Here is a 12,179-nt window from a genome sequence, read left to right on the forward strand (position 1 = left end):
CCCAAGGACATTCCTTCCCCCTCTTATCCCACATGCAAGATGCACAGTGCCAGCTATTGACTATGACCGAAACATTCACCCCTTGAGGCACTACAGCAATAATTAGGACACAGTCACAGGAATGGAGGTGCCAATGGCTGGGAGCAGAGACTTACGGTGCCAAAAACCAGAATGTCAAAACGGATCCCAAAGACTTTTATCAGAGTCCGTTTTTCAACGTTGTTTTCCTTATAGTACTTGGCGTATCTGTAGGAGGAGAAGGATCCATGTTTATAAAGATCTGTATGAACGTGCTGGTATTTCATGAAAGGAAAACCCAAAACAGGAGCCGAGCTAGTCTTCCTTGTTCATCTTCTAGCTCTGCTGCAGTTGGCAGAGGGAAGAACATAATCCAAACCCACAAATTACTCTCTTGGAACCAAAGCACCACTTCCCACATTGCCTCCTCTTCTTCTACCATCACAGAGTGATACAAAATCTGCTTTCCATTTAAGATTAAAGTGAACAATTTTTTTTAAGATTTTTTTTTCTTTTTATTTATTTATTTGAGAGAGAGAATGAGATAGAGCATGAGAGGGGGGAGGGTCAGAGGGAGAAGCAGACCCCCTGCCGAGCAGGGAGCCCGATGCGGGACTCGATCCCGGGACTCCAGGATCATGACCTGAGCCGAAGGCAGTCGCTTAACCAACTGAGCCACCCAGGCGTCCCTAAAGTGAACACTTTTTAACTAATACAGTATTAACAACAAAAACTATTAACAAAAATAGTTTCAAGCAAATCTGATTATTTCTTAAGGGAGTTTGGCTTCTAGAACGAAGTGGGGTGGGGATCCTAGATACTAATGGCTGGATTGGGGCTAGGTGCCCCTCAAGCAATCTGTTCTAATTGCATTTTCTTAGATTCTGTATTTGTCTATTTGCATCTGTTATCACAGGGCCAAACCAACAGCCACCATTGTTTACATCTTCCCTGTGATCCAGCTTTTGCGAGTGCCTGAAAATCATGTTACAGACCCTCTGACCAATCTTGAATCCATATCCCCAACCACCCCCTCTCACTCACCCTAACACACGAGCCAATATTCCCCCTGCGCCAGGTCACCCAGGGCCAAAGTCACCCAGGTCCAGATACCCACAGCTAGAGAATGCACCTGTAACCCAGAGCCTGCCCACATTACTCAAGCAGGCCAATCCTAGGCTGTTGCCCTGCCCTGCCTTGCCTGTCCCATGGAAAATACGATGAAGGTTCTGGGCCATGCTTTCCCCTTGATCCTTCCATCTCCTGACCAAACCCAGTGCTTCCCCTGTGGCCCTGTGTGGCATGGTGTGCCCTTCCTCTTGGGAAATGTAAGTAGTAAAGTCCTTTCAGTATCAGTGACCTCTCCATGTCAGTACTCAGCCACCTTTATAAATTAAGACTCGGGCACAAATCATAATTGCCCCAAATATGCAGCTCTCACCAGTGTTACAGTCAGGAAAAGCAGAATGTTTTGTTTTCATGGATAATTAGGAAGGCTTAAACCACACACCTCGCAAAATTTTTCAATTTGTCCCTCCCCGTGAACCACCTTTTGGAGGTTGTTTTTAGGTAAGATATTTTCTTTCTGAGTTACTAATTCACAATCTATTTACAGGTGTGGAGAGAGAAGAAAACAGAAGATAGATGCTCTGCCAGAATCCAGTGTGGAGTATTTGAAACTCCTATTTTTTTTAACTCTCAAAATGCGATGTTGAGATTAGTTAGATATTCTTAGGTACTTCAACACCTATTTCTGGCCAGAGGGGTTTTGATTTCTTTGCTTCTGATTGTTCTCATTCCATGACAGTTCTTTCTTGTGCTGCTCTACTGAGTGATTTATTTTTTAATACACAAAGCAAAGGGTCTTGGGACAGTGGTTCTTGAACTAAGGATAAGAATCACTTGGGAAGTGTGTTCAAAGGTAGATTCCTGGGCCTCACCCCCCAGAAGGTGGTTTCAGAAGGTCTGAGATGTTTCTGGAAAGGTGCCACGTGGATCTGGTGTGCGTGGCTAGTGGTCTACACTCTGAGAAACACTAGGCCCTGAGCAGAATGGTTTTTTTGCACACTGTAACGGTTTGAATAATGCCCCTCCCCACCCCCCAAGAAGGTAGGTCCAAGTGCCTAACCCCTGTACCTGTGAATGTGACCTTATTTGGAATAGGGTCTTTGCAGATGAGATGAAGGATCTCAAGATGAGATCATCCTGGATTTAGGGTGGATCCAGTGACTTGTGTCTTTATGAGAGAAAGGAGAAGAGAGTTGAAACAGAAACACAGAAGAGAAGCCCACATAAAGATGGAGGCAGACATTGGAGTGATGCAGCTTCAAGTCAAGGAACACAGGGAGCCACGGGAAGCTGGGAGAGGCAAGGAAGGATCCTCCCCTGGAGACTTCAGAGAGTGTGTCCCTGCCGACTCCTTGATTTTAGACTTCTGGCCTCTAGAATTGTGAGAGAATACACTTCTGTTGGTTTTTTTTTTTTTTTTTTAAGATTTTATTTATTTATTTGAGAGAGAGAATGAGAGACAGAGAGCAAGAGAGGGAAGAGGGTCAGAGGGAGAAGCAGACCCCCCGCTGAGCAGGGAGCCCAATGTGGGACTCGATCCCGGGACTCCAGGATCATGACCTGAGCCGAAGGCAGTCGCTTAACCAACTGAGCCACCCAGGCGCCCACCAAGTTCATGGTCATTTGTTACAGCAGGCACAGGAAGCTGACACAGGCATAGGCCCACTCTGAACCAGAGAAGTGCATCAGGCATGCAGTGTGGGCCTGCCCTGCTTTATACGTGCTGTAAATAAACGGAATCCCATGTTTACCGAATACGGACCTTTTGTCGTGGATCTTTGGTAAAGGACAAAACTCTGTAACATGATCAGCTTCTTCAACTTCCTATGTTTTAGGAAGTTCTATTTTTTCATAAAACTCATATAACCTGTAATTCCCTTCTTTGTGTGTGTGTGTGTGGCTGTTTGAAAATAACCTGTTCAGTTATCCATCAGAACTTGACAATTTATTTCTGGCCAAAGATTTCTTCTGGTGCTCATCCCAGACAACAAATGCTCTAACATGTTGTTCTAAAAGAATATTAATATCATAACCACCTCAGTTCTTCAGAAAGCTCAGATCTCTCCAGGAGCCAGTGTTCTTAGGCTTACTTCAGCGACTCAAAGGACATTTGCTAACATCTGTTTGGGACATTGCCCTGCATACTTCTGCAGACCGCTTAAAAACAAAAAACAAAAACCAAAAAACCAGGCTGCAAAGGCAGTTAGGGGACCACTGATCCAATTGTCTCTTCTTGCTAATGGCCATAAGTCTGTTCAATAGAGCATCAGGGGATATCAAAATGTTACCTCAACTAGGAGCTGCTTTCAGGGCCCTGGATGAAACCCCACTGACCCAGAGGAGGTGAAAAGCATCTTACGTCTTGATCTCAGCTGGCCTTTAGTCAAGGGTCTCAAACTCAAATGCCAACATGGGCCAGGCAGGTGACAGAAATGAGTGATGCAGGCCAGGTATAAGGCAATAGGGAGTGGTGGGGACTGTAGCAAACAAACAAACCCACATACCTTTCATAAAGGGAACCACTGACACCTCCAGCAGAGTGGTGCTGTGTGGGATATGAACCCTGAGTTGTCAAATGGTTTAGTTAGTTTTTTTTTTCCCCAAATAGTTAAATTTTTCGAGAAAAGTAAGAAGTCCAGATTTTTATGTAGAATGTCTCAACTTTCAAAACATTGTATAGGCAAAAGACAAGTAAACAAAAATAAAGACACAGTCGAAGGCGGCCTGCCAGTTTATGATGCTGCTTTGGGTAAAATGTAAAGAGACCCATTTGCTTGAGCAGATCGCCTCCAGAAGTCAGTAGGAATGCGAGCAGAAGTGTTAGGAAGCAGTGAATGTGTATGTGTGCACGCACATGTGCACTTTTGCCTACACTTGCATGTACAGATTAAGTAGACGCCTTGTTTTATTCACTCCTCCAGGAAACCGGCAACCTGGTTGTAGAGACAACATGTAGTCAGCTGAAGGCTGACTAAGAAAGTATGTTTGGGGTGCTAGATGATCTAGTCTAAACTACTCAAACTTCAATGTGCACATGAATCTTCTGGGAATCTTGTTACAGTGCAGATTTTGATTCAGTTCATCGAGTGGGGCCTGAGATTCTGCATTATAACAAGCTCCTAGGTGAGACCAGGCTGCTGGTTCCAGGACTACACTTTGAGTATGGAAGTTCTAGATTGGTGGTTCTCACACCTGAGAGGCTCTCACCTAGAGGGCTTATGAAGACAATCCCCAGGGTGTCTGATTCAGTAGGTCCAGGGCAGAGCCTGCGAATGTGCATTTCTAACACGTTCCCAACACGTGATGCTGATGCTGGGCGTTGCACTTTGAGAAACACTGGTCTACACTGTTAATGCTAAAGGTATTCAGAGAGGCTACAGAGTTCTGCAAGGCTATCCCCCTAACATGAGCTCCTGGAAAGCACACAATATCTGCAGGGGTCCTACCCTGTGCTTGGAGAGGCCTTCTCTGGTCGCTTCCCCCACTTCTACCCCTTTGCTCTGCCCCAACCCTGCAGTACAGTATCTTGTTTGATTTTCTTCCCAGCATTTATCATCATCTGAAATGGTCTTATTGGAGTTGTTTGCTCTATTGAGGTATAGTTTACATATAATAAGGCACACAAGTCCTAAGAGTTGAGTTCAATGAGTTTTGACAAATGAATACACTGTATAACTTTAACCCTGTCAAGATCTAGAACATTCCATTGCCTCAGAAAACTCTCTTAGTCTCCTTTCCAATCAGTTCCTATTTGGCCTCCCCCACCCCCACTCTCCAGAGCAGCACCCACTGTTGCCTTTTATCATCATAGAAAAGTTGTTTTGCCTGTTCTTGTACTTCATATAAACGGCATCATACAGCATGGCTCATTTCGATCTAGCTCCTTTCACTCAACATAATGTTGGTGGGACTCCTCTGTGTTGTTGCTTGTGCAAGTAGTTTGTTCCTTCTTCATTTATACTAACTAGTGCTTTATTGTATAAATATACCCCAATTTATTTCTCCAATCACCTGTTGGACATTTAGGTTGTTTCTGGGTTTTGGTAATGATAACGAAGGCTGTTATGAACATTCATGTACAAATCTTTGTGTGGACCTGTGTTTCCTTTCTTTACCTAAGAGTGGGGTTTCTGGATTAGAGGATAGATGTATGTTTAACTTTTTTTTTTTTTTTAAAGATTTTATTTATTTATTTGAGGCAGAGAGAATGAGAGACAGCATGAGAGGGAGGAGGGTCAGAGGGAGAAGCAGACTCCCTGCTGAGCAGGGAGCCCGATGCGGGACTCGATCCCGGGACTCCAGGATCATGACCTGAGCCGAAGGCAGTCGCTTAACCAACTGAGCCACCCAGGCGCCCTATGTTTAACTTTATAAGAAACTTCCCAACAGTTCTCTAATGTGGTTGTGCCATCTTACACTCCCACCAGGGAACTAGGAGAGTTCCCGTTGCTTTTCCACCTTGTCAGCACTTGGAACAGCCAGCCTTTTAAAAATTTTTACCTCTTCTGGGGGGTATATGTAGGTGTTTCTCATTGTGGTTTAAATTTACATTTCCCTGAAGACTAACGATGTTGCCTTATTGGAGTTCTTAATTTACTTATATTCTTGTCTTATATGTTATAATGACTTATATTCATGTGCTACTAAAATATAAGCTAAGTAGTAACTTTGTCCATTTTGTTTACCAATATATACCCATTGGCACAACAATATTTTTTTTCATTGCTATATATTTGATGGACGAATAAATAAGGAGCGCCAATATCAATTTCCTAATGGCTTCATAGGCAAAATGATTATATAGCCATTATTCTAGGGATGTAGTTGGCAACTTTTTTTGAAAAGGGAACAGCATAAGCCTACTTTGTGTCTGGACCAAATGGCACAAAAGGATCAGCCACAGTAACAATCACCGAAACCTATCTGGTACCTACAAGCAATGAGAGGTCATGGAACCTCAAACTTAAGGGCCAAGTTAGTGCTGGGGCAGAGTTGTAGCAACAGGCTGAAGAAATGATCCAGACATAGGAGGTAACATGGAAATGAAGTTAGGATGGCACAGGATCACTACCGGGGAAAAGTCAGAAGCAGAGGCGTGAACTGTGCAGAGGCTCAAAACAAGAGTAGAGTAGGTCAGCCCCAAATCAGCACCAGCCAGTTTCAATGGTGAAAATGAACCAGGAGTCTAGTCAGCTCTTACAGGGTTGAAGTCCAGAAGTAAGAAGCATACAAGGTGCACTACAAAGAACCTTACAAGTCAGACGAGACTGCAGGTGGAGCAGCAGTGTGGCATCAGGAGTCTTAAAGATGTTCTTACCAAAAAGACTTCCAATCAAGGTGGCAGCCTGAGGGCCAGCACAGGATGCCCACCACCTCCCACCGCATACAAAGAAGTGCAAGATAAAATATATATATATATTTTAAAATATTTTATTTATTTATTTGACAGAGAGAGAGTTAGCAAGAGCAGGAACACAAGCAGGGGGAGCGGGAGAGGGAGAAGCAGGCCTCCCGCTGAGCAGGGAGCTCAATGCGGGGCTCGATCCCAGGACCCTGGGATCACGACCTGAGCCGAAGGCAGACGCTCAACGGCTGAGCCACCCAGGCGCCCCGATAAAATATATTTTTTAAAGTCCTACCAATGTATTACTGAGCTCAAAACAAGGAAAGACATTTTCTAGGTGCTAGAGATGAGTGGGGAGTGGGAGTCATGTCTGGAGTCTGGAGTCTGTCCCCTAGGAGTACCCCAACCAGATTTGTTATCTGAGGAGCTCGAGTCTTACCCTAGAAGTGTAAGGGAGCTGAGGCTACAGGAGCCCTACCCAGGGAGGGAGCAGGGATAGGATACTTTCAGCAGAGTGAAGACATTCAGTCCCCAGAAATTAAACCAAAAATTGATTGATAATTAATAGACGCCCATACAGTCCTGCAGACTAGAAAATTACATAATCACCCCAGAGGAATGCCTCCGCATCCCACGGCACACACAGAACTTTGCACAAGACCTTTCCTGCTGAAACTCACCAACAAATACTTCAAAGCCTCAGAAGAAGAAATCCCACCCGAGTTACTACAAATAATTGGTCAGGGTGAAAGGGGTTATATAGTGGAACAGACAGAAGGAATAGGATCCGTAAGGTCAGAATGGACCTCACTGAAACAGTAATAGATGGCTTTGAGAAAGAACTGAACATAAACCTGAGAAATGAAAAATATAGGCATAGGAAAAAACTTAAATGATAAATGTTAATGATAACATGATAAAATGTTAATCACCTTTGATCCAATAATTCTACTTCTAGAAATTTATCCCAAGGAAACAATCTGGAATTCAAAGATTTATGTACAAAATGTGCAGTGTAGAATTATTTGTAATAGAAAAACTAGAGACACCCCAAATGTCCAGTAATGGAGGAACGGGAGGAATGGAGAAAACCACTCGATGGAAGGAAAAGTGTGTGGATTTGGGGGTCAGAGTGACCTAGGTTAGTTAGGGTTATGGAGCTACTGTTAGCTGTGGGTCCTGGGTAAATCATTTCACCTTTCTCAGCTCTACCTGAGAACACGAATATCCACCTTCCAGGGTTGATGTGAGGTGGAGAGGTGATGACTTCGAGGGCCTGGTTTATAAAAGACCCACCCTCAGTGGTGCCTCTTGTTATCATTATGCTTGCACGGTGGAATCATTAACGTGATGGTCACAAGGAATTCCGAGTGACCCAGGGAATGGCAAAACAAACACATAAACACAGAATACCAGGTTATAAGTGTGATCTGCTCTCATAGAAGCCTCATGAAAGAATTGGTTAAAGGAAGGAAAATTCACCAGTTATCTTTGATTATCTCAGGGTTGAGGAATTATGGGTGATTTATATCCTCCTCTCTATGCTCTTCTCTGTTTCCCCAATTTTGTTTCTGTTTTACAAAGAGTGTGTATCACTTTAATAATTAAAAAGGAAAAAATTCATACAAAAATCCAGTCACCCCTAGTTCTTAGAGGAAGCTTTTTGCATTCATCTTGTTGCCTTGGGAACCAAAATTAATTCTCACTGACTGCTGGGGATGCAATTTAGCGGGGTCTGGAGGTTTCTGGGCACTGTTACCTGAAGTTGTAGCCAGGGTACGAGGACTCATTGGTGGTCTTGTCGTCAAGGCGACGGAAACTGTATTTTGGACGACAGTGATGGAACCAGCTGTCCAAGTTGCAGTCCCAGTAGATCTCAATGCCCATGATTCCTCCCTGGGGAAGACACAGTCTCTAAGTCCTGCTGCACATGGGACACAGCTTCCAGACCTCTCCCTGCACAGGGAGGTTTTCTTTTTAGAGGGAAACACAGATTGACGTTTCAGAGCCACGAGCGCAGCCCCATCTAACACACACAAGTGGCTGCAAACGCATCTCCCTGCTCCTCCTCCCATCTGGATGCACCCTTAGATTTATTTTCCTAAGATAAAACTTTCAGTAAATCTCGTCCATAATCTAACACCTTGAATGGCCCCCCCATTAAAGATTAAGTTGAAGCTTGTTACACTGGAATTCAGGGAACCCCATCACATATCTTTTCTGCTTTACCTCCCAACACTCCTCTGGAGAAAGCTCTTATTTCACACTGTCTACACTTTCCCCTAAACAGAATTGGCATTTTTATTTCTTTTTTTTTTTTAAACACCTTTATTAAGATATAGTTCACATACAATTGGTACAAGTGTATAAAAGTGTGTAATTCAACAGGTTTTAGTATATTCACATGTATGTGTGACTGTCACCATAATAAATTTTATAGCAGTTAAATTGCCTCAAAAAAAACCCCTAAACTTTTAGTCAGTGCCCCTTTCCACCCCTCCTCTCAGCCCTAAGCAACCACCAATTTACTTTCTGTCTCTATAGAGTTCCTTATTCTGAACTTTCTTTCATATGAATGAAATAATATAATATGTGATCTTCTGTGATGGATTTCTTTTACTTAGCATAATATTTTTATTTTTAGTTATTTATTTTTTTAAGTAGGCTCCATGCCCAGTGTGGAGCCCAATGTGGGTCTGAACTCACAACCCTGAGATCAAGACCTGAGCCGAGATCAATAGTAGGACACCCAACTGACTGAGCCACCCAGGTGCTCCCACTTAGCATAATATATATATTTTTAAACAAAGTGAGGGAAGGAACACAGGCAGGGGGAGTGGGAGAGGGAGAAGCAGGCTTCCTGCCAAGCACGGAGCCCGATGAGGGGCTCCATCCTAGGACCCTGGGATCATGACCTGAGCCGAAGGCAGACACTTAACGACTGAGCCACCCAGGCGCCCCCATAATTTATATATTTTTAAAGATTTTCTTTATTTGAGAGAGAGAGAGCCAGAGGAGGAGCAGAGGGAGAGGGACAAGAAGACTCTGTGCTAAGCACAGAGCCTGATGAGGGGCTCAATCCCAGGACTCTGAGATCATGACCTGAGCCAAAATCAAGAGTCGGACGCTTAACTGAATGAGCCACCCAGGCACCCCTTACCATAATATTTTTAAAGTTCACCCATATTGTAGCCCATATCAGTACTTCATTCCGTTTTATGGTGGAAGAATATTCCATTGTGTGGATAGACTACATTTGGTTTATCTATTTATCCTTTGATAGACATTTGGATTGTCTCCACCTTTTGGCTGTTATGAATAATGCTGCTGTGAACACTTACAATGTGTGAGTTTTTGTGTGGACATGTGGTTCATTTCTCTTGAGTATATACTTAGGAGTGGAATTGCTGGGTACACTTGAACTTTTAGGTCTCAGCCCTTGTCTTTTCTCCCATTGAAATATTTCTCCTACCATCTCTCTAGCTAAATCCTCATCATCCTCCAAGACTCAACTTACAACCTTCCTTATCCATTCAGTCACCCCTCCTCCTCAATTCAAGGTGATCTTTCTCTTCTCTGAACTTCTAAGGAATCTCTTAATCTCTTACCTCTACTTGGTACTTCTTTCTTCCTACAAACATGTTTTGAGCACCGACTATCTTATTTCACTGATTCTTAGACACCATTGCTTATCAGACAAGTAATTTTCTTTTTCTCAGAAGGAAATGCTGTCAATTAAACTGTGAAATTCCCTCATCGAAAGCACTTTTTGATTTCAGAAAGATTAAAATGTGAAAAAAGTATGTCTTTGAATCAACAAAAGATGGTATTTCAAGACAGTGTGCTAGATGCTAGGGATAAAAAATGACTAGCAAGCAGACTCTGACTTGGAGAAAGGGGAATTACAGACTAATCACAATTGTCATTTATTGGCATGAAGCCAAGCACTCTGCATATTTTTGTGAATATCTGATGTTTCTGTCATTTAGCATCCAGTTCTCCTGGTAAAAATGCCTGGAATTTTCTTTGGCAAACGTGTATCCCAGCTGAATGGTTTGAATGGGACTGTCCTCTCTCCCAGCTCCCAGAATGGCAAGATGGTCTAGGCCTGGCCAGTAAGGACCTGATGACTGGTTCAGGAATAGGTATGTGGCCCAAGATAGACCAATCAGAGTCTTCTCTGAGACATTCTGTCAGAACCATAAAAAAAGAGGTCCTCTATTGGTTGGGACTACTAGCCAGAGATTGTGACAGTCCACAGCGGCATTGTCCAACAGAATCTTCTGCAGTGATGGAAATATTGTATATTCATGCTGTGCAATCAAGTAGTCACTGGCCACATGTGGCTATTAAGTGCTTGAGATGTGGCTAGTATGACAAAGGAAATAAATATTTCATTTCATTTCAATTAATTTAAGTTTAAATAGCTTCATGTGACTAGTGGCCACCATGTCAGACAGCACAGTCCTAGGACTTTGGCGGCTTTACCTTGACATGTGGACAATCTGCCTATGAATGACATCATCATTAAGGAAACAGCAAAGAGATGAAAGGAGTCAGATTCCTAAAGACATCATTTGAGTTCCTGGATGCAGCCATGCCTACTGCTATCATATGCTTCATTCAGTCAATAAATATTTATTGAGTGCCCATTATGCTGAGCATTATACAAAAATTAACAAAAGATTCCAAAGACGCCTGCCCTCGTGAAACTTCTAGTCAGGGAAGACAGACAACAAACAAATGGATATATAAAATATATACTATGTCAGATAGTGCTAGGTGCCAGGGATAAAAATAAACCTGGCAAGGGCCATAGAGCATGCTGGGATAGGGGTAGAGATTGAAATTGTCATTTAAAAATTTTTTTCAGAGAGTGGGGAGGGAGAGAGAAACTTAAGCAGGCTCCATGCCCAGTATAGAGCCTGAGGCGGGGCTCGATTTCACAACCCTGAGATCATGACCTGAGCCGAAATCAAGAGTCTGACGCTTAACCAACTGAGCCACCCATGTGCCCTGAAATTGTCATTTTAAAGGTAGTAGTAAGGGAAAGCTTCACTGAGCTTATATTTGAGCAAATATTGGAAGAAGGTGAGGGAGACAGCTAATGCTACGTCTAGGGCAAGACTGTTCCAGGCAGAGGGGACAAGCAGAAGAAAACGCCCAAGGTGGGGTGCTCCCTCTTTAAAACAAATAAATAAAATCTTTTTAAAAAGAAAGGAAAAGAAAACTCCCGAGGTATGAAAGTGCCTTGGGTGTACTAGAAAGTCCATTTCCCCTGGTGTCTTTACATGAGTTAATAATACATGGTTCTTTTTTTCGCTTAAGCCAATTGAGTTTGGTTTCCTTTTGCCCCCAAAATGCTTTTTAATTTATTCTTTGCTTACATTATTTGAGTTGTCTGTCTATAAGGTGCAAATGGAAGAATCCTGACAAATCCAAGTGTGGTGGTCTGAATAATGACTCCCAAAGGTATTCCGAATCCCGGGTCCCAACCCTCGGAATCTTCAGATATATTATCTTATATGGCAAAAGAGACTGCAGATGTGATGAACTTAATGGGGAGATTATCTTGGATTATCCAAATGGGCCCTACATGTTTCCTTTTATAAATGCTCTCTCTGAAAAAGACCAGTATCTTTATAAGAGGGAGGCAGAGGGAGACTTGGCACAGAATAAGTCAGTGTGACCACTGACGCAAGATGCTGTGCAGCTGGCTTCGAATCTGGGAGAAGGGGCTACAAGCTTC

The 12,179-nt window shown here is 43.1% G+C and overlaps 2 protein-coding genes across 5 annotated transcripts in view; one reads left to right on the top strand and one right to left on the bottom strand.

The window, feature by feature from the left end:
* The window catches only part of IFT81 (intraflagellar transport 81), a 181,884-nt gene that overhangs the window by 31,491 nt on the left and 138,214 nt on the right, over positions 1-12,179 (top strand). The gene's annotated exons all lie outside the window — the stretch shown is intronic.
* Positions 1-12,179, bottom strand: part of P2RX7 (purinergic receptor P2X 7) — a 43,932-nt gene that overhangs the window by 8,464 nt on the left and 23,289 nt on the right. The window contains exons 8-9 of the mRNA XM_035016972.1: positions 8,190-8,326; positions 156-246 (exon numbers count right to left, since the gene is read on the bottom strand). Of these exons, the coding sequence (XP_034872863.1) occupies positions 156-246; positions 8,190-8,326 (228 nt within the window). The remainder of the gene's footprint in view (positions 1-155; positions 247-8,189; positions 8,327-12,179) is intronic.

The sequence above is a fragment of the Mirounga leonina genome, unplaced genomic scaffold, assembly GCF_011800145.1.
Source record: "Mirounga leonina isolate KUSES-001 unplaced genomic scaffold, KU_Mleo_1.0 Mir_171, whole genome shotgun sequence".
In the NCBI taxonomy this organism is placed as follows: Eukaryota; Metazoa; Chordata; class Mammalia; order Carnivora; family Phocidae; genus Mirounga; species Mirounga leonina.